We start from the raw sequence: 25,266 nt of genomic DNA, 5'->3' as shown, positions 1-25,266 counted from the left end.
GGTTGTTATTCTTGTACGCGTTGGTTTTTTTAGATATAATGCATCGTTATATTACGTCACAGTAACCATGAAGCATGATCATCACAGCCACCATGTTCGGACTTTGAATATTTATAGCTATCTAGTATGCCCCCGATCTCCTTTGCTAAATCCGCAAGAAAAATGTCTTTTTATGGCCCGATCCAGCACCGGGATCAAGTCAACATACAAACCGATGAAGCTTTTCATTACTTATCTGATTTGAATCCGGTTAGAAACTGCGTCTACATACACCACCCTGGCTGCGATGAAAAAACAGATTTACTGTTTAGGTTATATGCTCCTGATTACATCTCGGGAGGAATTCATTTCTCACTCCTCATGGATGCGTGCGCCATCTTTGCAAATAATAGAAACGATGGATGGCTAGCTACTGATCGCGGAGGATTAAATCGTGTAAAACCTCAGCCCGAAGATGTTTTGGCCAGTGGACATTATTGGTATCACTTGCCACGAAAAGGTATCTGAATATTAAGAAGTTCTTGTAAACTTTTTAATTGACCTTGCATGCAATAGGTCGGCAAAGTGCAAAATGGCCTGTTGTGACGTGTTTCGAGGATTGGAAATTCCCTTCTGTTATGCCTTCTTTGTGGGCCAAGGTTCCAGAGCCAGATCATTTTTGTGCTAGTCCCCATATCGGAATATTCAGGACCCTGTCTGATAACGGCACATTGCACAGATATTCATGTCGCTCATATTATCACACCGGCAGAGTCAGAGTGGTTTTTTAGAAATCGCATGTCTCGCTGGAACTACGATTACCTCCTTCCAGCAGAGTCGTTACTGGAAGACCAAGGGAATTTGATGTTGCTCAGATCAGATGTTCATGCAGCATTTGATAACCATGCGTTTGTGTTATAGTCAAAAGATTCTGCCGGATTCTACGTGCACATGATGGAGCCGTCACGCGACCTTGGCGTGTTGTATCACAACACCTTGACGCGTTCTATTGATGAATGTCGCCCAGAATTGTTGTATGCAAGGTTTGCTTGGTCCTTGTTTTCACTGATTTCTGACTTTTTAAATTTTCCTATGGATAAAAGAGTCATTAGTGTCACTGACACAGGGCGGCGGCATGTCATCGCGAAGACATTTGAAAAAAGCCACAATCTCAGAAACAGTACAAGCCAAGGCGAGACGCAGGAATACTAGTTGAGATACCAGGAAAGGCTGCCAGAGTTATAACGACAGGCGAAGTGTTAAGAATACGTTAACCCTGGCGATACCGAGGAAGAAGATAGAATTGCCAAGATACGAGAAGAGTATCTAACGACAAAGGCCAACAGGATTTGTTCCATTTAAAGGTGACCCATTTGATGGAAATGCAGATGCAATTACTATGTTGGGGGCGCTTAGGGTATGACATTGCCGACGAACGCTTTGTGTAATAAGTGTTTGACATGAAATTTCATAAATTACCTGATTTTGTTTTACTGTTATCAGTGCATGCGTCAATGACGGTCCCGTACTACAAATATTGAAAACACAAAGTGGCACGATAAGGTGAGGAGGAGTGTATGAGTGGAGTAAAACTGGCAAGTTTTTTTTTTCTTTTTTGTTTCTTTATATTTTTCCTCCGTGTTCGTTTAAGAGTATATATTTCGTGTTGCAGAAGTCCTGACAGTGGAAACATACTCATGAAGTTCTGATGAGTGTACCATGAAAACGTTCAAGTATTGAAACAACGCGTAATAATCAGCCACAAAATCATGCAGAGCGGTTAGTTGCAACCATTCTAACAATCTCTCGCCTCCGAATCTGCTGCGATGTCATAGGTATTAAATTATCTAAATAAAAAACAATTATTTAACTTATTTTATTAATTTCTTAGTTCATTTTATTGCATGTTGGTTATATAATTTTTTAAAAAAAAACTTAAAATTACACAAACTGTTTAATAGTTAACCAAAACGTTTGGTCCTTTCAGGTAACCTTAGGATCACAAACAAACAAAGACAAAAAACAAGACGGATAATAACAAAAAGAACAATATACCCAAAAACACAGTGCAAAGGCAACATTTCTTATTGAGAAGGCTTCCAACGGAGGTTTACCCCGAGCCCGGACCAAAACTCGAGTTCGCAACCTTCAAACAATGCCACGTCGACGGACTTGCCGTCAACTTGACTTTGCACCGACTGGACGGTCTCATTTTCAGTATTTTCGAGACTTGGCAACACGAGTGAATATTCTTGCAAAGGTGGATTTTTAATTTTAGAAATCAAAAACCGGCGCGAGACTGATTCGTGCACGAACTCGTTTGTTACTGTCGCTTGATCTTCACCAATGTTTTGTTGCCTGATCCTGATCTCAGGCATATAAGAGTTATAGCATCGACTCTTCTTACCTAATATCCGATAGAGAATACCAATCAAGCCAGCGTAGTTGTCAACAAAGGGGCCTCGGTAATATGCTAACTTATTAGTCAACTCAATCTTAGCTGCAATCCTCAAAGTTTGGTCACCCTCGGAATTGCCCGGCAAGATCGTCTGCTTTAAGTAGTCCCAATCAATTTTCAATAATAATTGAAGCTGTGTTGCCATCCAAATCAAGGGACCATCAGAAAGTACGTTCGGGTTGCCATTTGCCGGATCCAGCAAGTTCGTGCCGTTGACCACGTGGTTCATGTCACCGCCGCCGACATTCAGGTGCATGCCATTGAACCACACTTGCTTGAACTTGTCTGGCGGATGATTACCGTCTTTTGGAAAAAACCACAAGGTTGATTTAAACAACCTGCGAGTCTCATCAAGCGAGAGAGCGTGGAACGCATGCTTGACGAGCGGGCTCAATTTTTGATCGAGAAACGCGTAATGACTGGGTAGAGGCCCTAGCGCGCCAACCGTGTCGAAGCAGCCAATCGCTTGTACAGTCACATCTTCAGGTAATTTCAGTTGCTTTTCTTTATGAAGTTTTTGTTTCTCGGCAATCAGATCATACGAACCCGGTACGTGCTCCACCCTGAGACCGCCCCGCATGTATGCATCAAAACAGACATCAAAATTAGACATGCCATCTTTTGTGAGCAATCCGAAATCCATCATGAACCCACACAAGGCACGGACCATGTAAGCTCCACGCGAAAATCCAATAAAAAAGACCTCGTCGCCTTTGCTATGGTTGAGCGCAATGAACGCGTACGCCTGGCGCATTTGGTAGAGGATGCCGGTTCCAAACGCACCACCGAGTACTTTATCGACCAGCAAAATGCCAGTCGACCCCACGCCTTCCTGGTAAAAAACGACTTGCTGGACGTTATTGTCATTGCGAGTATCAAGTGTACTAATAGCACGAGAAAGACGGGCCACGTTGCTCGGATGCACCGTCGTCTGTGTGAGCGAATCAAGCCATGTTCCGTCACAGAGCACGACCAAGCGTTTGTACAATGGCTTATTATTGTCAGATGAAACCATGCGATGCAATTGCTATAAGGACAACAGCTAAAGTGAAAGAATTAATTCCATTTGAGGTCAACTGCTTTCAGATAACGCCTTAGTATCTCAGGGGTATAATTGCCATTAAGGTTCTTCATATTAAGCTTCAGTGCCTTGAAGAAATGAATTTTAATGCGATCGTATTAATCATAACTTCTATCGTTCTAGGTATGTGGACTTTTGAACGTAGTGGTGGAAACATCTGTTGAAATTCATAATTACATATTCCTTCATTATCTACGCAATTTGAGTCGTTGCGGTAAGCAAATAAACAATATGACTAATTTATCGACATGAGTTATAACTATCAACTAGTAGCTGACTTTAGTTTTTAACGTTTAATTAAATTTAATTCTGTGATTAATGGGTTTAGGAGGTAGAATAATAGTTTTATAGTTCATGCATGACATTGTAACAGGGTACGGAAATTCGCGGCCTGTATGGTTAGTTGACATAGTTGGTTGACATATATTTTACAATTAACTGAATTTAACTTAGTTTTATATCACAAGTCTGTATAGCTAACTATATAAACCATTAATCTAATTAGTACAAATTTGCTTTAGTTCTATAACAATATACATGGCAGTCAAAAAAAAAAAAAAAAATGCATCAATTCATCGGGTTCGAGAATGTTGTAGTTACAATAATCTAAAGTTGTTGACTACATAAGAAAAAGACCGTTGATTCAAGAGAAGTTTGGTTAATTTTGAAACCCAAAGTTGGGTTGTACCTTCGAAACTGAGCTGCAGCAAACAATAGTAGGAAACATGGCATTCAAAAAAAAAAAAAAAAAAAAAAAAACACAACTAGCACAACTAGCACAACTAGCGCACAAATTTAACAAAGTCGCCAGTCTTAAAGTTCATGCATGAGTAAACTTGAGAGCTCAAATTGACAATTTTTGGGTATAGTACATTAACATTTAAAGACTTAATGAAGAATAAATTGGCAGTATTGGCGAACTTTAAGTAAAGCAATCATCCTTTAAGTACAATACAATATTTGTAATCATTGATACACGTATTTATTGGATATACTCTTGTTCCGTATGAATGTCATAATATAACAAAAGCAAAAATTTTCCATTTTTTTTAAAAAAAAAAATAATGTAGCAAAAACTTTTTGGTTCCGTTAAACACTTTTGATCACAATAATGGGTTGTCTCTTTTGGGAGCTAAGCTTCCTTCCACTCTAAGTGCAGCCTCAACTTTTTTCTCATCACTCATATTTGCAGGATCCTGAATTCCATAACCTGGATCATGTTCAGCCGTATCGGGTGCATGTCCGATTGACATTCCAACTCGAATCAAGGTCTCTACCGAATCCTTTGAATTGTTAGCAAGATCTGAATCGAAAGTTAATTTGCCCTGTTGAAAAAACAATAATAACGTGCTACCACCAAACTGGAAATACCCCAGTTCATCAGTTCGCGTGACAGTTTGTTCTTCCTCTGCCGTGATCACGGTGGAACCAACCATCATGGCACCGACGCAGACAACAATCACTCTACCAAACGCCTCAGTTTCAATTGGCACAATCACTCGAACGTTCTCTCCATAAACGTCCAAGTCTGACCTGATAGCCATCGGGTTCACAGTATAGTAAGCACCATCAATAACTTTGGGCTGGCCAATAACACCGTCGACTGGAACATGAAAACGATGATAGTCCTGTGGAGCAAGCCTGAAGATGCCCATGGAACCACCAGTAAACAAATTCACGTCATCCGGATACGCTTTCCCAAACAATCTTTCAAGACTAAATTCTCTACCTTTAATCCAGATCTGGGTGGCAAGACTAATTTTATCAAACACGACCGTCCTGCAATCTGCGGGAGAAACCACAATTTTTTTGTTTTGCGGTGCAGCACAAGGGCGCGCACCAGGCACAAGCTGTCGATAAAAAAATTCATTAAAAGATTTAAACTCATCAAGGGGTTTTAAAACGTCAGATAAATCTAACTGATGAAACTCAACAAATGGTTTTATGCTCTTGACAGACTTTGGATCATCATATTTTTGGCCTTGCTTTATGCTTAACGATGTAAGCAACTTCCGAACTGAAAATTAGTTAGATGATATTTGAGATAAAAAAAAAAAAATTGCATACTTCTCTTGCGCTCCATCTCTCTGCTCCTCAAGCCTTTATAAAGTAATCTGATTCCAAGTCTCACATACAAACTCATACGTTCTTCAAAGATATACCCAGTAATTCGATCTTGCACCAAGATGTTCGCCGAGTTTGCGCCTAATTTATATCCACCATATGTCACTTTGGACACAACATTTCCTACCCACTTGCGTCTTGCTTGTTCGGAAGTTACATATAACGAGTCCTTGGTGACCATGTCAACCTGCTTCCAGTTTTGAGATGCACATGTGGCTAAATGCGTGACCACATCTATTTCCGAGCGCCTGCCAAGTCTTGGTTGATGGCAAAGCGGACATTCCGATATTCTGATCACTCTTTCCGGGCCGTTTTCATCAATCTCCTCATAAAAATAGTCGTCTCTGCTGTTGCCACTTGCCGGTACGGCAGAATTTATAGATGAACTAGAAGCACTTGAATCAAACTGGACATTATTCAAATCCGGTTCTAGCCCTGTCAAAGTAGTATCCTGATCTTCACTTTCGACTTCGCGATCGGGATCGGGATGGTCCGGGCCATGGATAACCGGTGGCACTAAATTATCGGTGGAAGGAGAAACTGAATTAGCCGATGAAAATTGAGAATGGTTGTCTTTTTGGACCTGGTCTTCAAAGCACATAATTAGCTCATCATATGTCAAATCCTGATCAAGAGGTTTATCAAATCTCGCCCAGAAGCCATCAACAGTATTATTGTGTAACGTAGAAGCCAAAGATTCCAAAAGAAGACCTAATTCATAACGAGAAATCTCTCCTGAATCATCAACGTCGTATTTACGCAACAAGTATGACCAAAACTGCTGTCGCAAGGCAGCATATGGAACATATTTTGCATTGAAATGAATAATTGGGCTATGTTTTTCCTCCCAACGAGCCTTATTTTTTAAAGTCAACGGAATGCGATATTCGGTCGTGACTTGTGAAACTGATTCATCTGCAGCCACAGGAATTGATGACTGAGCAGAAGAAGAAGTCAAGTGAAGAACCGATAGCCTACTCGGACTTCTTTCCCTAAATGCCTTGATGGTTTCCAAACTTGGTGATGGAATTTTATATAAGCCAGTCTGGGAATCAGGTTGTGGTGCGCCCTTAATAATGCTGCTAACCGGAAATGTGGCATTAGCAACGAAATCGTTGTTGGATAACGCATCTTGATCAATCACTGAAAAATTGAACAGAAAGCCTTGCTCATGACGTAGCACAGGGAAGAGTACTTTCTCGTGATATTCAGGATTCAAAGAATGCTTCTGGACTTCCGTACGGACAACTTTCTTGCCAAACGAGACAATGACGAACGGATCCATATCGAACCCGGTTCTGGTAACATTTCTCTCCGGAGGCAAATCAGTGACCTTGACAACTTCAAAAAACAATACTCCTACAACGTCCTCTGCCGAGCCAACATTATATGGATGCAAACTTTTTCGACGGCGTAAACGCAAGCGCCGTCTTCTGCGCTGCTTTGCCAATTGTTGAAAAACTGGCTTGCCAGTGGAAACCAAGTTGTCATTTTGAATCCCATCATCTTCACTGTATTGCACACTATCTGTGTCTGATGATGACGGTTCTTGTAGCTGAACGTATGGATCGAATTTGGGGACTAGCGTACGCCATTTAGAGAGTAATAACTCATTAGAAGCTTGCGCATCGTCAGGATCTGAGAGCGATAGCCTGACAAATATCGAGCCTTTCACGTAATTGGATTTTCTTCGTGCACTATACAGTTCGACCCAAAATCCACTAAACAATAAAAAAAATTGGATATCAGGTTAATGGTATGGTTCTTAAATATAACAATTACAAATAACCTACGTGTTATCCAATGTGTCTCGGACCAAATTGGTAGTCCCGAATCGTTCTTCAAGAGATATATCAAAAGATCCCAAGTAATCTTTTCTAAAAACGTCCTTGTCCCAAACGGTGCCTTCAAGAATGAATTCGGAGTCAACATGGTAAAGCCCGATTTTAAATGACGCGTTCCACTGTGGGTTTAATGTCTTTGAAATAGCTTGCGTGGATACTCTGGCATCATCTAGTTTGACCACCGCATACTGCAAATGTATTAGCATAAAAACCTTCTTATCATGATGCTCGCAGTCGGCATACTGGATCGCTGGTTCCTCCTCGATCTTTTGCTGCAAGATTATTCGCCTATTAGGAGTGTTAGTCAGTTTTTACGGTTTTCCACGTACCAAAAAAAAAAAAAAGAAAAGACTTTTATTTAATTTTAAAAAAACAAAAAAAATACGGACCTCAATTAATTCAACATTGAGAAACAAAATTGGATCAAGAGAGGCTTTCGGGGACTGACTCCGGCTAGGAGCCGCCGATGAACTGGCTGACCTGGTACCACGTTGGCGACGGCCCAAGATGGAGAGCGGCATCAGATGCTAGAATGTTACCAAGAGTGCCTATGAGGCTTGATATGAAAACAAAAACAAAAAAAGGTAGCGCCTTAATGAATATTTGTTTAGACAACCGAGGCGTGAAAAAGCGTTTCGCTTGACATTTGCCCTGGGCCGAAACGCAATGACGTTGACATCATCTGATGAGCGCGCCAGTATCAAAAATAGAAGCCGACTACGTACAATCCAAATTATCTCCTGCTTAACAAAAAACAAACAAGAACTGTGCAAAAAGCAAAAGCAAATTGTCTTTATGCTCAGTGTCCATATATATTCATATATATATATATATATGTATAGGTTTGGACAGGATAAAATACATTAGATCTGTCATATAGGTGAGTATGTAATAAGCCGCAGGTGAATAACCTAATGCGCAATCTATTCATCAACCGTTTTATATCCATTTTTTTACTCATATGTAGTTGTAATTATTATTTTAATGTATTAATTATTTTAATGTATTAATTATTTTAATGTATTAATTATTTTAATGTATTAATTATATTATTATTATTTAGCGTAAAGAAACGTTATTTAGTACAAAGTAACATTTGCTTTTGGTGTTAACTGCAAAAATGCAACATTCCGGTAATACACCAGGCTGAATTCAACATAACTATACAATAAATACTTTTGTACCCCATGAGTCCCGTAATGAAAATGGTTGACGCGTGATGTAATGTAAAAACACGCAAAAAAAAAATAGACGATTGACGTGCATTGACGTGCTTGAATGAGCACAAGGCTGTGGTTGAAAAAAATGTTGGACATAAACATCAGCAGAGATTTTCTATTTATTCGTTATAATGATACACAAGATAGTTGGGCAACCCATATGCATGATAGCTTAATCTTTTTGCCATTTTGGCAAAGCCTTCAGATTCTATTAAATGATAGAATGAAAATGACGGAAACATGGCACCGTCTCTGTGGACTTCAGCCTTGACCAGTAAAGCCGTACTAGGAAATGAGTTAGCGTTCCGTTAAATGTGCAAACTTTAAAAAGAAAAATGTAATGTAAGCAAGAACTTACGCTCCGACGCCGTCCAACTCGATTTCCTCGTCCTTGTCGTTTCCAGGAACATATTGATAAGCCATCAACGTTCTATATGTGGCCATCTCAGCATACCCTTCAAAAATCACGTCATCATCACCCATGCTCCTTGCAAGTTCTAGCGCGGTATCACTGTCCTGCCAACTGTTGAAATCATAAGCTCTGATCTTATTCTCACCATGATCAGTATATCTCTGATAGCAATTGGCGACAATAATAGGTTTGTTATGCGCAGCCAAATCCTGAATCAAACTCGGCGGCGACTCGACAATGTCGGCGTCCAGCCAAAGAATCCAACTGGTTCCGGCATTAATAGTTGTGGTAAAAAGTGAATTGCGGGCGATTGCCATAGCAGCACGTCGTTCCTTCTGACCACTAAGCGCATGCCTGTCCTTCTCACTCTGCGAGAACGGACTGTCAAAATCTTGCCTTAGGATCGTGACTTTTGCAAATCGATTCTTCTTGGGACCAGTTTGAATCTTCTTGACAGCTTCCTCGAGTCTCTGAAGCGCACTGTTCCCTTCTCTGCCCCTGGGAAGAATAAAGCCCAATTCGATCAGTTCATGAGGATAATTAAGCGCAACAAGATTGTTCCAGTACTCGTCGTAGAACCGGGCGATAGGAGTGAGAACAAGAACACGCTCTTGATTTTTGAAAGAACTCGAAGTGGCTCCAAGACTATTCATCTGATAGCGCGTGATCGAGTTCTTTCCGCCGGCAGAAGGTGGTGGCCGCCGGCTTGCCTTTGATGATGAGGACGATGCGGAGATGAGATAGAAAACTAAAAATAGTGCGGCACCCGCCACCGCGAGAAGAGTCCTGGGCCGACCACGAAAAAAATAGCGATTTGATTTGTATGCTGCCATTGCGGTCTAATTAAGAGAGAGAGAAAAAAAATGCTACAGTGTATTAATGAAAACTGGTGAAGGTGACACGACAACCTAACAAAGCTAGTCGGCGCACAAAGAACAGGTAAAAAGGCCGTGACGAACGCCGGGGAAAGGAGACTGAATGGCCGCACAACGCACTCACTCAAAGTGGAAAACTCTTGACACCAACGCAAGCGAGCAAAGTGTAGCCGTTAATTGGGAGGCCAAAGCAAGCAATTATCACTTGGCCGTGGGCAAAAAATCAGCGACGAACCCACGAATCTATATCCCCCCTGGTGCCAAAATAAATATTGATACTGCATAACTGGCACGGCAGTGTGACCAAAGCCTGCTCTGATAACGTGATTACTGAGTCAGCAGGCTGGTGGCACTTTGAGCAGCGCAAGTGCGGCACGGTTGGCGCACTTGTTCCGGTTCACCCCACGCCTTTAGTTTTAGCCTGTGCCGGGTGCCTCCAGCCCGACCGGTTTTTTCCCCCCCCCACCACGTCGAGGTTTTTTTCCGCTTCTTCTTTTTTTTTTTTTTTTTTCTTTCCTTTTTTCTCTGTCCTTGCACCCTCAATTCTTGCACTTCTCATTCACAATGTCTTTCGATAAAGTCGATACTCTTTCTATCAACACCATTCGTCTCCTTGCGGTAAGTCCGTCGTGGTCCGACAATCATTCATCATTGTCATGCATTTTACCGGCGCAACCGTGAATAGCTCAATTGGTCTGCGAATAGCTTCTAACGTCTTTTTTTGGCCTTTAATAGGTGGATGCCACGATCAAGTCCAACTCCGGTCACCCCGGTGGTATGTTTTTTGTTTTTTTTCTCTCATGCCGGCGCGGCTGCTGGCTAACACGCTGCAGCTCCCATGGGCCTTGCTCCTCTCGCACATGTCCTCTATAACAAGTTTTTGAAGTTCAACCCCAAAAACCCAAAGTGGATCAACAGAGACAGATTTGTGCTCTCTAACGGTCACGGATGCATGCTCCTCTATGCTCTCCTTCACCTCTACGGTTACCCACTTTCCCTTGATGACATCAAGAACTTTAGACAGCTCGGCTCCAAGACTCCTGGTCACCCCGAGGCTACTGACACCCCGGGTGTCGAAGGTGCGTTATTTTTAAAATCATTGATTTCAGTAACTAATTTTTTGTTATACAGTCACTACCGGTCCTCTTGGCCAGGGTATCTCCAACGCTGTCGGTCTTGCCATTGCCGAGGCTCACCTTGCCGCCCGCTTTAACAAGCCCGGCTTCACCCTGTTTGACAACTACACTTACGTCATACTCGGTGACGGATGCATCATGGAGGGTGTTGCCTCCGAGGCTTCCTCCGCTGCCGGCCATCTCCAGCTGGGCAAGCTGATCGCTTTCTACGATGACAACCATATCACCATCGATGGTGACACCGACCAGGCTCTCACTGAGGATGTCATTAAGAGATATGAGGCCTACGGATGGCACACTTTGCACGTCAAGGACGGTGACAACGACCTTGCCGCCATTGCCGCCGCCATCGAGGAAGCCAAGAAGGTTACCGACAAGCCTACCCTTATTAAGGTTACCACAACCATCGGTTTCGGCTCCAAGCTTCAGGGAACACACAGCGTTCACGGCAGTCCATTGAAGAAGGAGGATGCTGCTCACGTTAAGGAGCTGTTTGGATTCGACCCCAATGAGTCCTTTGTTGTTCCTCAAGATGTGTACGATAGCGCTGCCAAGCAGGCTGCTGCTGGTGCTGCTGCTGAGGAGGAGTGGAATCAGCTTCTTGTCAAGTACGAGGCCGAATACCCTGAACTCGCCAAGGATCTCAAGCTCAGAATTTCTGGCAAACTTCCTGAAGGTTGGGAGAAGGCCCTTCCTACTTACACCCCGGCTGACCCCGCCATTGCGTCCAGAAAGTTGTCTGAGACCGTCCTTAACAAAATCGCTGATGTTGTTCCCCAGCTCATTGGTGGTTCCGCTGATTTGACCGGTTCCAACTTCACCAGGTGGAAGACCGCTGTTGACTTCCAGCCTGCTTCTACTGGATTCGGTGATTACGCTGGCAGATATATTCGATATGGTGTCCGTGAGCACGGTATGGGTGCCATCAAGAACGGTATTGCTGCGTACGGTGGTTTGATTCCATTTGGTGGTACTTTCTTGAACTTTGTTTCTTATGCTGCTGGTGCCGTCAGACTTTCTGCTCTTTCCGAGCACCAGGTCATCTGGGTCGCCACTCACGACTCCATTGGTCTTGGTGAGGACGGTCCTACCCATCAACCCATTGAAACCCTTGCTCACTTCCGTGCCACTCCTAACATCAGTGTTTGGCGTCCAGCTGATGGTAACGAGACCTCTGCAGCTTACTACCAGGCTCTTACCGTGACCCACACTCCATCTATTCTTGCTCTTTCTCGTCAGAACTTGCCCCAGCTCGAGGGTTCGTCTATTGAGAAGGCTTCTAAGGGTGGTTACGTCCTCAAGGAGGTTGAAAATGCTGACCTTACCATTGTCTCCACTGGTTCCGAGGTTGGCCTTTCCGTTGATGCCGGAAAGATTCTTGAGGCTCAGGGTTTGAAGGTCAGAATTGTTTCTCTGCCTGACTGGCTTACGTTCGACAGACAACCAGAAGAATACAGATTGTCTGTGTTCCCTGACGGACACCCTGTTCTGTCCGTTGAGGTTATGACCACTCACGGTTGGGAGAGATACTCTCACGAACAGTTTGGTATCAACAGATTCGGTGCTTCTGGACCATACCTCGAGGTCTACGCTAAGTTTGGCTTCACGCCTGAAGGTATTGCCGAGCGTGGTTTGAAGACTGTTGAGTTCTGGAAGGGTGTGAATGTTCGATCTCCTCTCCGCAAGGCTTTTGCCCAGGTCAAGTAAATTAATTTTTTAGACAAGACTTTAAGATAAATAAACAATGAAAAATTGAATTAATTTCAAAGAAATAATATTTTAATGGTTGTTTTCATATTATTACAGTTTGCTAAAAAAAAAAAAAAATGAAAGGGATAATATCGCACTGGTTGTTTTAGAATCTTTGAATGAGTAATAATAATTTTAATATCATAAACCCTGTATAGTTAACGTACGAATTAATAAATTGAAGATGTAGTTATACACTACATTTGATGGAATACAGAACATCGTTTTTACCTGTTAACCCGGCAACCGCAAAATCAAAACAACGCGAATTTTGGCACCAAAGTGTCACTCCCGCACGACAACAGAAACCCTTAACCTGGGGGCAACTCCCTGAAAGCTCATCACCCACAACACGCGCCAGTCAAGCAGCAAGCAGCAATAACCATAAGGTTTGGATTAAGGACCGCAGGAGGAATTACATTTCTTTTTTGTTTTATGAAGGAACAAACTCGATTGATGTTCTAGTCTGTCTTTTTTTTTTTTTTTTTTGTTCAATTTTTTTTTTGGGAAAGTGCACTTCAGATTGGACTTGGCGGAGTTCGGGGTTTTTTTGTTGTGGTCGCGTTCAAGACAAAAGGTCCAAGTTGCTAAACAAACCGGCATCCAAATTAGCGATAAGCAAAGCAAAAAGGTGGCATTTTACTAGTTTAGCATTGTTACTATATCAAAAAAAAAAAATAAGACTATGCCCTCACGGCATGATTCTGTGGCAACCATAAGCATACCACAATCGACGGCGACGACAACAACAACAAAAACAAAAACAAAAACAAAAACCACAGCAACAATGTCATCAAGTAACGCAATGCGCCCACCTGGCGTGAAGCGGAATACAAATGCAGATTTGCAACCTAAAATTGAAAAAGAGAAAGATGTTGGCCGGAGGCGGAGGGCAGCTGCTGTAGCGGCGGAAACAAAGATACAGGAGAGTACAAGGAAATCAAAGGTATGACTTGCCCAACGTATAAGAGCATTGCTTGATTTAATACCAACGGAAATCTAATTGTTTATGTGACTTATAGAGGCCACGGAAAGGTAATTCAAAAAAAAAATAAAAAAAATAAAATACTTTGAATTATAAGTGACAACACGCAATATTAACCATTGAAATAGCAGCTGAGGACGACGATGGGTTTGTGTTCACCAGGGTTCGAAATATTCAACAACCATCTCCATCAACATCAAATTCACCATTAGAATCAGTCAAGCAACATGTTAATAAGTCACAACCAACAAAAAAAAAGACGTTTACTTTCGACGATGACACGGAACCGCTTGAAGCAAACAATACTAGAATACCTGACGTGTCTAAAGAGGACTCACAAACTACAGTCGTTTCATTACCATTAACCGATACCCCAATAATACGCAGAAACCAGCAATTGCGGCAGCAAGCACCAAACGGGCGACGGAGTAGCTTGGGATTGCGAGGGAAAAGAGCAAGCTCGCTAGGAAACGGTTTAGTTGGTATGAAATTGCAAATCTTTTTGTCCTTTTGTTTACTTTGAATTATGCTAATCTTTTTTTTTTTTTTTTTTTTTTTTTTGGTTAGCTGCACCACATGCGGATATTCCAGTTGAAGATTTTTATAAACACCTTGATTCGGATTTGCCGGACCCACATCGAATGAAGCAATTACTAACTTGGTGTGCTCATCGAATTTTGGAAACGCAGCGACGTTCGAAATCAAATAACTCAGCAACCGCGATTGCCAAAGTAATTGAAGAAGAACTAGTCAAAGACTTAACAGAAGGCAGAATTTCAACAAGTTGGTGGAATCGGCCAGATGATGGCGATGATGATGAGGATGAAAAGCTAAAAAAGCCAAATCCGCAGAACATTGCAAATGCTCAAAAAGTGAAAGAGTTTACTGTTCGCCTAGAACGACTTCGGGCAGAGAAAAAAGCATGGGCAAATATTGAATCAGACGTCAAGCCCGTACTTCCACCAAGTTCTAATGTTGATGTATCACTCTTGTTACCAAAAGAATCGTCATTTTTAAGTAAGCAAGCCAGCCAAGAAGATTTAGACTTGCGGAACAAGCGGAAAGAAATTTTGACAGCAGTCAAGGATGTTGAGTATGACATTGACAGGCTGCGACATTCTTCTCATCTAATGAACTCGTTATCACAAGCTGGTGAGAAATATGCCGAACAAGTACTTGGAGATGCTGCTCAGGTATTGTCCAGAAGCAAAGATCGGGCAAAGAAAGAAGCAAAAACGGAAGGCGTGCCCATAAGGGATGTACTTCAAACATTGACAAGAATCGATCGAATGTAAACTAGTTTTGAAATTTGTTCACGCATATACGGATATATCCTTTATTATTTTTTTTCCTCAAAATGGCACGTTTACATTTTATTGCTTTTTTTTTTTCATGTTCCATGTTCCATGTTCCATTTTTCATATTTTTTTTTTGTTGGATTGTTTGTTTTTGTTAAGAGTGTTTATGTAATAACGGCATGATGAATCTGTGTACAATATTGATAGGATGTGTTACTATAGTGGAAAGTTCAAATTTCTAATGTATTTAAATTGACTTCATTAAAGATTGTATTGGACATAGAAGTTATTATATCGTGCGCACATCTTTTCTATTCGACGCGCGTGAAATCGAGATACATGCATTACGAAAAGATTTATACACCATGATTTATCTATACTACCGCTTTCAACATAATATTTTTAATTATCCTCTTGCAACGACTGTAAATCGCAACCACGTCAGCGGATTCAATATCAGCTCTACGCAGCTTGCATCAGCATGAGTGTGAAAAGCACGGTTCGAATATTTGAATAGATCCTCCCGTCTTCTCAACCGGGTCTGAGTAATGCGGTCACCACATGTGGTACATCGCATGAAGCCTGCGACATGAGTTTGTTGCTCCACCCTGAAACGTCCTTTGAGTATCACTAGTGAATTTAATATAATGTGAGACGTACGGTTCGAACAACGACTCTTTTAATCCAAACTTTGAAAGTCGTTGTTCGAACCGTAACTCTCACATTATATTAATTAATTCACTAGTGACCCTGGTGTCGCTCTTACTAGTTCGGTCTTTTCGTTATTTGCCATACTTAAGATGTGGGAAATGGCTCAAATCTTATATCACTATTCTCCTGGTATGTTTCCGTACAATAAACTTTCAAAATAAATTTAACAATAAAAACAACTCGTTCTCAACACGAATGTTACGGTATGGACGGACTTTACAGAAAGAAGGATATTCGTAAGAATGATGATGCAACTTCCGTTTTCTGCGTCTGTGCGTAATGCGGTGTCAGAAGCGGTGTCAAAGATCGGTCATGACACTCTCCCCTCTTTAGCGTCGGACAAGAAAGGTGCGATTATAAACGTCGGCTAAGAGTAGAGAGACATGGTGGAGATTGTCGAATGGTCCCAAGTTTGTTCGTCATATCCAAGCAAGGAAATCAGAAATTCTACCCTGGCCGCAACGTCGTCGTGTTTTGACAATCTCGTCAATGGTGTAATGCTCTTCAATCATTAACGAGACTTGGTTGTTCACGTCGTGGAAGGTCTGATGAGGTTAACGTGGAAGACAGGGTGTATTCGCATCGTGTCTACGCAGATCAAGCCGGAAGGCAGCAAGGGTTCTCTAATAAGATTTACATCGAATCTGTCTGCAGATTTAAATCATTTAATTGTCAGGCAAACTTTTTAAGAGTCAATTAAATAACTCTACATATTTCAATAATTATACCAGCCTTGAATACGCTTTTCCGTCTAAAAATCCAAATAATAAGCATGTCGAGACGTAGATCCGATGCTGCCAGTTCAGAGTTTTACGACTTCCCGTCTTATTTGGATTTCTACTCTGCTCTGTCGCAGTTAATTAGACAATGATGTATATTTATAAAATGAAAAAGTCATATAGCATTTAAAAAATAAAAGTTATTTGACGTAAAAATTCTTCGAATTGCTTAAATTGATAATAATCTCAAGTCAATTAAGCTCTGTTATAAACTTTTTTTGTTGATAAATTTGTGTGAGAAAATTGTTCGATACAGATACTGACAAACCCATACGGGCTACAAATTAAAAAAATAGCAACAACAGCAACTCAATAACTGTACTAGAAAATTACTGTTTTGGATACTATTTTTCTAGTGCTAATCTATAGCTGTTTAAGTCTTTGTTTGCCACAATATCACTGAGAGTAAACTGCCTTAGCGCTTCCAGGCGCTGGCTATTATTTGGCCACTTGTATTCCAAGCAAAATTTCAGCATCATGACTAAAGAAAAATTATCCGGCCGGGCATTTTACGAGTCTCTTGGATCTCCTAAAAAGATTGTTGCTCCCATGGTGGACCATTCAGAACTTGCATGGCGGCGGTTGTCCAAGAAATACGGAGCTGATCTGTCGTACAGCCCAATGTTGCATGCGCGACTGTTTGCCGAAAACGAAAAATACAGGCAGCAAAATTTGAGCGAGATGGATGGCGACGTGGAAAAGGATCGACCGTTAATAATTCAATTTTGTGCCAATGATCCACAATTTCTTCTTGCGGCGGCCAAGCTAGTGGAAGACAAATGTGACGCAGTCGACCTAAATTTGGGATGCCCGCAAGGAATAGCAAGACGAGGGCACTATGGATCATTTTTACAGGATGAATGGGATTTAGTATACAAACTGAGTGAGTACCATTGTTGACGAACGTTTGGTAATTATAGCTTTAATCTAACGATTTTATTGTTTAGTTAACAACCTACACAAAAACTTGTCAATACCAGTCACTGCTAAAATACGGGTGTTTGAATCGAAGGAGAAAACTCTTAAGTATGCCAAAATGATATTATCAGCCGGAGCTCAATTCTTGACGGTTCATGGCCGGACACGAGAAATGAAAGGGCAGCAAACTGGATTTGCTGATTGGGAAGCAATTAGGTATTTAAGGGACAACTTGCCGCCAGAAACCGTTATATTTGCAAATGGCAACATTCTTTATCAAGAGGATATCGCAAGATGCTTGGAAGCGACCGGAGCAGATGCGGTCATGTCGGCCGAGGCGAATCTGTATAACCCGGCTATTTTCAATGTACCCGTTAATTATTCAACAAGCATTCCACAGCTTGAAGATGTTGACAGATTATTTCCTAGATTAGATAGAATTTCAAGAGAATACGTGGAATTTGTCAAATCATCGCCAGGCGAAATTTCGTTCACGACATGCAAATCTCATTTATTTAAGTTGTTCAGGCCTTTTCTCCCAATCCATACTAACGTTAGGGACACACTAGCCAAATGTGGTCGGGGATCAACTATTGAAGATTATGAAAGACTGGTTGAACAGGTTCATGAAATTATTGAAGATTTGTTGAAGATTGAGGAAAATAAAAAATTGGATACAGTCACTCGGTCTGATATATCTTTGGATGAGACGGGTGCCGTATATAAGCAAATTCCCTATTGGCGAGCTCAGCCGTATTTCAGAAAAGTGAGTGGGAAAGTACTAATTGGCACTGGAGAAAAGAGAGCATTGGAAGAAAAATTTGATGAATCACAAGCCAAGAAAGAAAAAACTAGTTGATTATTAATTGTTTTTTTATGGTAATAGAGCTACAATAAAAATTTAGGAGTCTTCAATACACTAAACTAATCGCTCAAAAATCTGTTCGAATACGGCCGCATCTTGACCGCCATGAATCTTGACCTGTCCTTGAATCGTAAAATCTGGAACTCCGCCTACCGCTCGGTATTTCCTAATCTCATCATCCACCAAATTTCTGCCCTTGCCCGTTGAAATGTAATCATCTAATTCGGTCACGTTTATTCCATCTACTGATTTGGCAACTCTCAATATATCATCTTTGCTAAATATGTCCTCGTTTCTACTAAAGTAGGCTTCAAAAAGGGCAATGCTAAGCTCAGTTTGCTTATTCTTTTGTCCAGCATAAGCAATAGATTCGTGAGCTAAGCGAGTTGACCCAATGTTTCCCCCGAGAGTGTCGATTTTGATACCCAAGCTGTTAGCCCTTTCTTTAAGAAATTCAGACATTTGCTTGATTCTATCCAACGAGCCAAATTTCCGCTCTAGGTGCTCTACCTTTGGACTAACCAAAACTTTCTTAGACGGGTCTATTGGTTCTAAAGTCGGATTAAGCTCAAATGCATGCCATTTAATGTTAAATGTTGTGTCCGGATGGTTATTATGGAATGCTTGAATGGCTTTTTGAAGTTGTGTTATGCCAACATAGCACCAAGGGCATACAACATCTGACACAATAGAGATTGAAATCACAGACATTATAAACAAGTAAATGATAAAGCAAAAGTTTTAAACAAACAATATAGTTGCTCTAAACTAATATAATTTAATCGTTGAAACCAGATATCAAAAATCACGTAAGCAACATCAAAATCGAACGTATCACGTGATAGATAACGTTCGTTGGGAGAAATGGCGATGCTTGCTTGAGCGGGAGGTAATTTGAGCCTTGTAACTATGCCTATAGAGCGGAGAATTTGACTAATAACCAAGGCACGACCATTCATAATTAGAATACTGAAATTGCCAGTATTTTGAAATTTTTAACCATGTTGCAGAACTTTCCGTCGAAGGGTCTAAACCTTCCAAAGGTGTCGAGCTCGTTCATTAACATATCGCGTTCAGAGCAGCCGTCTAAGCCCTCTACTTTTGGAAACGTTCATGTATTTGATCTAAGCAAATCGTCACCCAATGGAATTAAGCCTTTATCAGAAAAGTACATAAATGATACGTTAAAGCAACTTGGGGCAGCATTGGATTCTATATTCAATGATAAACCGATTAGCACTTCATTAGAAGTTCTATATCGAGGGGTCGAGGCAATTTGCCGTTCAGAAAGGCAATTGTCACTTGCAGCTGAATTGAAAATGAGAATGAAAGCTCACGTGGAAGTTGACTTACTGCAGAAAGAATTACTACCGTCTGCTAAAGCTCACGGTTCACTTCACATGGTTGAAAAAGTTGGAAACGCGTGGCTGCAATGGTCAAAGCAGTTAAAAATTATTCAAAGCTTGTTCGTATATTTGGATCGAAGTTATTTGCAGGCTGTTCCTGGAGAGAAGTCAATATGGTACATAAGTTTTTTTTTATTTTAAAATTTAGTATTCTTTTTTTTTTTTTTACTTTCTATAGGCTAACGGTGACAGGAACCTTGGTGTTGACGAACTATTTCGAAAGATAATATTAGGAAATACAGATATCTCAAGTGAGCTTACCAGCAGTCTCCTTAAGTATTTTAAATTGAACCGATCGGGAAAACCTTTCGATAGGGAGCTCGTTAAAACTACTATTCACATGCTTTCCACCCTTGGAGCTTATTTTGATGAGTTTCATTTAGAATTTATTAACTCGACACAAAAATTTTATTCGAAATTGGCTGAAGAGATGGCAAGTAGTTTAAATACTGGTGACTATCTTAAAGCCGCTTCTAAATATTTGACGTTTGAATCCGATCAAGCAAAAGAGTTTGATTTTGACAGGAAAACTAAAGCTGAAACAGCAGAGGTCACAAGGCAGTCGTTGATTTTTCAGACAATTGATTTTATTATTGGCAATGGATTTGAGCAATTTGTGGAAGATGATGACATTGAATCACTTTCTTTACTATATAGTTTGTTCGCTCAGGTTGATGGGTTAGATGTTACAGTTAAGGCTTGGTCAGATTACATTCGATCCGAAGGATTTACCTTTGTTCAAGATCCTTCTAGAGATCAGGAAATGGTAAAGTCATTGTTAAAATTTAAAGCCAAACTTGATAAGATACTTGAGCAGGCGTTTAAAAACGATGTCAAGTTTCATAATGCTCTGAGGGAGAGTTTTGAATCATTTATCAATAAACGACAGAATGTGCCAGCAGAACGAATTGCAAAGTATATCGATGAATTGATGAAAATTGGAAACAGGCAAATGGAAGATACAGAAATGGACGATCGACTGGAGCGAGTTCTCGTATTGTTCAGGTTCATACAAGGCAAAGATACGTTTGAAGCATTTTACAAAAAGGATTTGGCAAAACGGCTGTTACTTAATAAGTCTGCTAGTGATGACGCAGAAGCTAAAATGCTACAAAGACTTAAAGTCGAGTGTGGTACTGGATTTACAAAGAAACTCAACGGCATGTTTAAAGATATGGCTATTTCGAAGGACATGATGCGTGCGTTTAAGGAAAGCAAGCATGCAACCGATCACAACGTTGAATTGTCCGTTAATGTCTTGTCCCAAGCTGAGTGGCCGACATATCCAGATGTTCCCGTTATTCTACCTCCGACCATGAATAGCATATTAGAGGATTTCAGTAATTATTATCACTCGCAACATAAAGGCCGCAGACTTTTTTGGAGACATAGCTTGGATCATTGCACAATTAGAGCTGATTTTCCCAAGGGTAAGAAGGAACTAGGCTTGAGTTTATTTCAGACTGTGGTGGTTCTCAAGTTTAACAATATTCCAGACGGTGGGTATCTCAGCTACGAGGAAATTAAAGCTGAAACTGGATTGGTTGACCATGAGTTACAAAGGACTTTACAATCTTTGGCATGCGGAAAGATTAGAATACTTTCTAAGGAACCAAAAGGCCGAGATGTGAACCCTGGAGATCGTTTTAAAGTCAACCTGAAGCTAGACGAGCGTGCCTACAGACTTCGTATCAATCAGATCCAACTTAAGGAGTCTGCCCAGGAGAACAAGCAGACTCATGAGGAAGTTAAGCGTGATCGGCAGTTTGAGATTCAAGCTTGCATCACCCGTATTATGAAGGCTCGAAAACAACTTACTCATACGGAGCTTGTGCAGCAAGTAATCGAGCAAACGAAGAACAGAGGTGTAGTTGAGATGTCAGATATCAAGAAGAATATTGACAAGTTGATTGAGAAAGATTATATTGAAAGAGACGGCGCCTCAAAGGGATATATCTATTTGGCATAGCGTTATTTTGCTTGCTACTTCTTTTCTTTTTGTTTTTATCTCGGTTTCAATGGTGTTCAACGTATATGCATGAAATAATAATATTTACAGGTTTAATTAAAATAAAATTAAAAAAAAAAAACAGAAAATATGCCAAAAAAAAACTTAAAATATAACAAAACACACCCCAAAAACGCCTTTAAATGAAAAGGTATTATTAACTAGACTTTACTCTTTTTGACTTCCTTTCAACCATGTCACTGCGTTTGCAGTTCACATCTGACCAATCTGCTTTATTAAGCAACCATTCGTCCGACATTATTGGAACCCCCCATTTTCTCGCGTAAATAATTTTGTCGGGAAGTTTAGCTTCTCCGTTTTTGATTGCTCGGATAAAATCAATCGGAACAATTAGCAGGTCACGATCGGCTGTTAAGGTATCTTCGAATTTGGCGCCCAAGGAAGTGATGAATTTATTGATGTGAAAGTAATCCATGCCTCTGAATCCAGAGATGGAAACAGTTTTGCCCTTTATGGACAAATTTGCGGCACAAGCCAAAGTCGAGCCATAATACTTCGAATATGTCCATGATGATGGTGGCCGAGGTCTTCCGCAAAACTCAGATTGCTCAATGTACCACTCAGTTACTAAGCAGGTTAAAGGTGGCAGCTTCGGAATATTAGTCGGTGGAGTATCAAAAAGGACAACAAAATGAGTGGATTTGGCAGCATCAAGTACGACTTCTGCTCCTCTTGCTTTAACAAATGCAGAAATAATATCGTATTTGTCTTTGGGGAACTCATGAAAATAAAAAGCATGGTCCTTAAATAACGTGTCACTCGAGTATTCTTGCTCTTGCTCTTGCTCTTGCTCTTGCTCTCTTTCCTTCTCTTCTTCCATAATTCTTGATAAAGATTCAACAGAACGAGACTCTAATACTTCAAACGGTCCAGCGACAAGACCACTAATAACACTACTACTACTCTTTTCAACAAGTTTCTCTGGTGCACTGTCCAGCTCATCCATAAATGAATTCCACGTTGTCTCCGATTTTGTCCTTTTCAGCATTGATGGTTTTGATACAACATGCCCATCTGCTAATGCCTGATTGGCTTCTCGATTTTCTTTAACTCTTGTAGAGTTTATGTCCAGTCTGGGAACGCACACGGCTTCCAGCCGTTCGGCACGAACCTGGTCATCAAGATCAAGACCAAAATCGTTTAATTTCATCCAAGCACCACGCTTGATACAAGCCTGCACCCAAGAAAAATGAGTCACCTTAATTCCCATCCGCTTCGCATATTCGTATTTATCGCCTGACGTTTTGCCTAATGCCAGCACGTCCACGGAACGCGACAATGTTGCTGAATAGTGACCACCGTTCTCTCTTATATGTTCGGCTAACATGCTTCGTAAGTTAAGCGAGACATTGCTTAGGCATATGCTAAGTCCATCAAATGGTCTTAACAAGCCATATTCCATGATTTCCTGATCAATGTTGAGATCATATCCAGAAATCCATTTCTCATGCAGTTTGAATACAAATTCAACTCTCAAGAACACAATATCCGGTCGGTTTTTAACCGCATAAAAATATTTATCCCGGTACTCAGGCGGATTTACAATGATATGCGTCACATCCGACATTAAATCCACGCGATGTTTGGCACCCATTTTGCGTGCCTTGATGTCAATCTCTCCACGAATCTCGGACGGAACCGCCGTGCAACAAAGAACAAATCCAGTTAATGGCTGAGTTTCCTCCTCAATTATTCCAGCCATATCATTGCTCCGTTATCTATCTAATTTGTTCAAAAAAAAATAAATGCTAGTAAATATTGAACTTCACTGTTGGTAATCCATCAGATAGGGGGCTCAGATTTCACAAAATTCCGACCAACGCAGGTCACGTGATGGAAAATGTCCAATATTTTTTTTGCATTTTAGGACCTTTTCATCAAGTGCAAGTTGCACGCTCGGTTTGCTACCAATGTCAACGATTTCCCGGAAATTGCTGCTTCGGACTCAGGCGTCTAAGCGGAGTGGAAATACGGTAAAAGCATATTTCGATATTGCTGGGTTAGAACATGACGGTGCCGTGTGCATTCCCGACTCGTTCCAGCTCACGGAGTCGGCCCAAATCAAGGAGTACAAGCGCATATTTGCTGCTTTAGCAAAAAATGATACTTTTCAGATCTGGGCTTCGTATTTATCATTGAGGAAAATTTATAGGTCGTCATTAGAAACAAGTGGATATGCTAGGGATGGAGGATTGCCAGACGGAATGTTTGTCGACCGGGCACTGATTAGCAATGTTTTCCTTTCACTGAAGCCAAAGACAATGATTTATATCCGAGGAAACAATTTACGACCAATTAAAAATAAATTTACTCTTTCAAAATTTAAGGGCGTGGACTCCGTTGTGCCAGAAGAGTGGCCACCCAAGGAACTGCCTTCGCTAGACAAGCAAACAATTACCAAATATCTAAAGCCAATATTACTTGAGACAACACCTAATGCACCTTCACAGAGCATCACAAAACAATTTAAGTTAGAAAAAGATTCCAAAAAGGTATTTTGGGAACGATTACAATTAATCAAGAATGACATTGAGACTATGTTTGGGGAGCTTAGCCAAATGGAAAAGAATCATTTATTTAATTGCACGACATCAATTGGAACATTAGAGCAAATGCAAGATATGTGGGATAATAAGCTAGACACTACGGATGTGTATACCTGGAACACCTTTATAGCTACAGTATGCCGTACAAAGTCAAGTCAACTGAAGTTAGTAGACGGAATCGGAGACATAAAATTAAAACCTGATAAACTTGCGGAGAATTTAAAAAAGATATCTGAAAAGATAGCAATGCAATCAAAAAAGTCGAAAAATGAACAGATAGATAGCGAGACATCAATATTTCTTGGAGCAGACAGCAGAAATATACGATTATCAGCTGTTCAACAACTATCAGAAGCTGGTGACTCTGCATTACAATTAGTTAATAGCATGTACGAATACGGCATTTACCCGAACACAGTTACTTATGAGATTCTTATTTTGGCGTTTAGCAAAAGTGGCCGATTAGCCGACATCGAAAAATTTATTGAAACAATCTGGTTCGTTAATCGGAACACGATTGACGAATTTTCACAAAATGATTCCCAGAAAGTGGAACAAGGGAGCAGGCTGTATCCGACAAATCGAACAATTACCGCGATATTCAATGCGTTTACTCGAAATTACGAACCTAAAGTGGGCGAACGCATTATAAATGGAATATTATGGAAATACAAAATCGAGAAAATAGGCGCGTTTGTGGATGTTGTGAATGAATACTTGCAGGTATACGCAAAAAAAAATCATCGTGTGCGAACGCGAAAGGTTAATGGAAAAGTACAAATAGAATATGTTCTAAATCAAAATTAATATTTAAATTTTGTAAAATAAGTTTATTTCCAATTAACAAACAT

General features: G+C 40.7%; 11 protein-coding genes across 11 annotated transcripts; 6 read left to right on the top strand and 5 right to left on the bottom strand.

The window, feature by feature from the left end:
* Positions 1–162: 162 nt before the first annotated feature.
* On the top strand, positions 163–900 carry V1514DRAFT_320817 (uncharacterized protein; the record flags this gene model as incomplete). The annotated part of the gene is made up of 3 exons (XM_066926024.1): positions 163–499; positions 556–660; positions 719–900. The coding sequence occupies 3 exons, from the start codon at positions 163–165 to the stop codon at positions 898–900; spliced, it is 624 nt and encodes a 207-aa protein (XP_066782575.1).
* A 907-nt stretch (positions 901–1,807) lies between these two features.
* Positions 1,808–3,696, bottom strand: V1514DRAFT_333158 (uncharacterized protein). The gene has a single exon (XM_066927995.1). It carries the CDS (start codon positions 3,450–3,452, stop codon positions 2,064–2,066), a length of 1,389 nt encoding a protein of 462 aa, XP_066782574.1. The 5' UTR covers positions 3,453–3,696; the 3' UTR covers positions 1,808–2,063.
* Positions 3,697–4,206: 510 nt separating this feature from the next.
* V1514DRAFT_333157 (phosphatidylserine decarboxylase-domain-containing protein) lies at positions 4,207–8,136 on the bottom strand. The gene is made up of 5 exons (XM_066927994.1): positions 7,876–8,136; positions 7,730–7,774; positions 7,436–7,674; positions 5,586–7,363; positions 4,207–5,535 (listed from the first exon to the last, which is right to left on the bottom strand). The coding sequence occupies exons 1-5, from the start codon at positions 8,005–8,007 to the stop codon at positions 4,622–4,624; spliced, it is 3,108 nt and encodes a 1,035-aa protein (XP_066782573.1). The 5' UTR covers positions 8,008–8,136; the 3' UTR covers positions 4,207–4,621.
* A 341-nt stretch (positions 8,137–8,477) lies between these two features.
* On the bottom strand, positions 8,478–10,233 carry V1514DRAFT_333152 (Anp1-domain-containing protein). Its single transcript, XM_066927993.1, has 2 exons — positions 9,065–10,233; positions 8,478–8,991 (listed from the first exon to the last, which is right to left on the bottom strand). The coding sequence occupies exons 1-2, from the start codon at positions 9,949–9,951 to the stop codon at positions 8,826–8,828; spliced, it is 1,053 nt and encodes a 350-aa protein (XP_066782572.1). The 5' UTR covers positions 9,952–10,233; the 3' UTR covers positions 8,478–8,825.
* Positions 10,234–10,461: 228 nt separating this feature from the next.
* On the top strand, positions 10,462–13,097 carry V1514DRAFT_333146 (Transketolase, thiamine diphosphate binding domain-containing protein). Its single transcript, XM_066927992.1, has 4 exons — positions 10,462–10,611; positions 10,729–10,768; positions 10,827–11,072; positions 11,125–13,097. The coding sequence occupies exons 1-4, from the start codon at positions 10,558–10,560 to the stop codon at positions 12,834–12,836; spliced, it is 2,052 nt and encodes a 683-aa protein (XP_066782571.1). The 5' UTR covers positions 10,462–10,557; the 3' UTR covers positions 12,837–13,097.
* A 356-nt stretch (positions 13,098–13,453) lies between these two features.
* V1514DRAFT_104035 (Mis12-Mtw1 protein family-domain-containing protein) lies at positions 13,454–15,363 on the top strand. The gene is made up of 4 exons (XM_066924373.1): positions 13,454–13,824; positions 13,901–13,913; positions 13,992–14,345; positions 14,431–15,363. The coding sequence occupies exons 1-4, from the start codon at positions 13,564–13,566 to the stop codon at positions 15,156–15,158; spliced, it is 1,356 nt and encodes a 451-aa protein (XP_066782570.1). The 5' UTR covers positions 13,454–13,563; the 3' UTR covers positions 15,159–15,363.
* Positions 15,364–16,824: 1,461 nt separating this feature from the next.
* V1514DRAFT_333142 (dihydrouridine synthase-domain-containing protein) lies at positions 16,825–18,486 on the top strand (the record flags this gene model as incomplete). Its single annotated transcript, XM_066927991.1, has 2 exons — positions 16,825–17,534; positions 17,599–18,486. Coding segments are annotated over exons 1-2 (1,232 nt in total), but the record flags the coding sequence as incomplete, so codon positions are not given.
* On the bottom strand, positions 18,376–19,212 carry V1514DRAFT_333141 (DSBA-like thioredoxin domain-containing protein). Its single transcript, XM_066927990.1, has one exon. It carries the CDS (start codon positions 19,143–19,145, stop codon positions 18,489–18,491), a length of 657 nt encoding a protein of 218 aa, XP_066782568.1. The 5' UTR covers positions 19,146–19,212; the 3' UTR covers positions 18,376–18,488.
* Positions 19,213–19,336: 124 nt separating this feature from the next.
* Positions 19,337–21,902, top strand: V1514DRAFT_333140 (Cullin family-domain-containing protein). The gene is made up of 2 exons (XM_066927989.1): positions 19,337–19,956; positions 20,033–21,902. The coding sequence occupies exons 1-2, from the start codon at positions 19,436–19,438 to the stop codon at positions 21,807–21,809; spliced, it is 2,298 nt and encodes a 765-aa protein (XP_066782567.1). The 5' UTR covers positions 19,337–19,435; the 3' UTR covers positions 21,810–21,902.
* On the bottom strand, positions 21,874–23,787 carry V1514DRAFT_333139 (uncharacterized protein). Its single transcript, XM_066927988.1, has one exon. The coding sequence runs from the start codon at positions 23,569–23,571 to the stop codon at positions 22,006–22,008; it is 1,566 nt and encodes a 521-aa protein (XP_066782566.1). The 5' UTR covers positions 23,572–23,787; the 3' UTR covers positions 21,874–22,005.
* Positions 23,763–25,264, top strand: V1514DRAFT_333138 (uncharacterized protein). Its single transcript, XM_066927987.1, has one exon. It carries the CDS (start codon positions 23,780–23,782, stop codon positions 25,220–25,222), a length of 1,443 nt encoding a protein of 480 aa, XP_066782565.1. The 5' UTR covers positions 23,763–23,779; the 3' UTR covers positions 25,223–25,264.
* Positions 25,265–25,266: the final 2 nt, after the last annotated feature.

The sequence above is a fragment of the Lipomyces japonicus genome, assembly GCF_038497905.1.
Source record: "Lipomyces japonicus strain CBS 7319 unplaced genomic scaffold V1514scaffold_27, whole genome shotgun sequence".
Lineage (NCBI taxonomy): Eukaryota > Fungi > Ascomycota > Lipomycetes > Lipomycetales > Lipomycetaceae > Lipomyces > Lipomyces japonicus.
The sequence above is the reverse complement of the archived record's forward strand: the minus strand, read 5'-3'. Positions and strand labels throughout refer to the sequence as shown.

Bases quoted from the DNA above. Each gene is read 5' to 3' on its own strand.
- V1514DRAFT_333158 (XM_066927995.1), bottom strand. From the start codon at position 3,452: ATGGTTTCATCTGACAATAATAAGCCATTGTACAAACGCTTGGTCGTG.
- V1514DRAFT_333157 (XM_066927994.1), bottom strand. From the start codon at position 8,007: ATGCCGCTCTCCATCTTGGGCCGTCGCCAACGTGGTACCAGGTCAGCC. The intron at 7,775-7,875 runs GTCCGTATTTTT...CACTCCTAATAG, and splicing joins TCAATGTTGAATTAATTGAG to GCGAATAATCTTGCAGCAAA. The intron at 5,536-5,585 runs GTATGCAATTTT...ACTAATTTTCAG, and splicing joins AGAGATGGAGCGCAAGAGAA to TTCGGAAGTTGCTTACATCG.
- V1514DRAFT_333152 (XM_066927993.1), bottom strand. From the start codon at position 9,951: ATGGCAGCATACAAATCAAATCGCTATTTTTTTCGTGGTCGGCCCAGG. The intron at 8,992-9,064 runs GTAAGTTCTTGC...CTCATTTCCTAG, and splicing joins GAGTTGGACGGCGTCGGAGC to TACGGCTTTACTGGTCAAGG.
- V1514DRAFT_333146 (XM_066927992.1), top strand. From the start codon at position 10,558: ATGTCTTTCGATAAAGTCGATACTCTTTCTATCAACACCATTCGTCTC. The intron at 10,769-10,826 runs GTATGTTTTTTG...AACACGCTGCAG, and splicing joins CAACTCCGGTCACCCCGGTG to CTCCCATGGGCCTTGCTCCT. The intron at 11,073-11,124 runs GTGCGTTATTTT...TTTGTTATACAG, and splicing joins TGACACCCCGGGTGTCGAAG to TCACTACCGGTCCTCTTGGC.
- V1514DRAFT_104035 (XM_066924373.1), top strand. From the start codon at position 13,564: ATGCCCTCACGGCATGATTCTGTGGCAACCATAAGCATACCACAATCG. The intron at 14,346-14,430 runs GTATGAAATTGC...TTTTTTGGTTAG, and splicing joins GCTAGGAAACGGTTTAGTTG to CTGCACCACATGCGGATATT.
- V1514DRAFT_333141 (XM_066927990.1), bottom strand. From the start codon at position 19,145: ATGTCTGTGATTTCAATCTCTATTGTGTCAGATGTTGTATGCCCTTGG.
- V1514DRAFT_333140 (XM_066927989.1), top strand. From the start codon at position 19,436: ATGTTGCAGAACTTTCCGTCGAAGGGTCTAAACCTTCCAAAGGTGTCG. The intron at 19,957-20,032 runs GTACATAAGTTT...TAACGGTGACAG, and splicing joins CCTGGAGAGAAGTCAATATG to GAACCTTGGTGTTGACGAAC.
- V1514DRAFT_333139 (XM_066927988.1), bottom strand. From the start codon at position 23,571: ATGGCTGGAATAATTGAGGAGGAAACTCAGCCATTAACTGGATTTGTT.
- V1514DRAFT_333138 (XM_066927987.1), top strand. From the start codon at position 23,780: ATGTCAACGATTTCCCGGAAATTGCTGCTTCGGACTCAGGCGTCTAAG.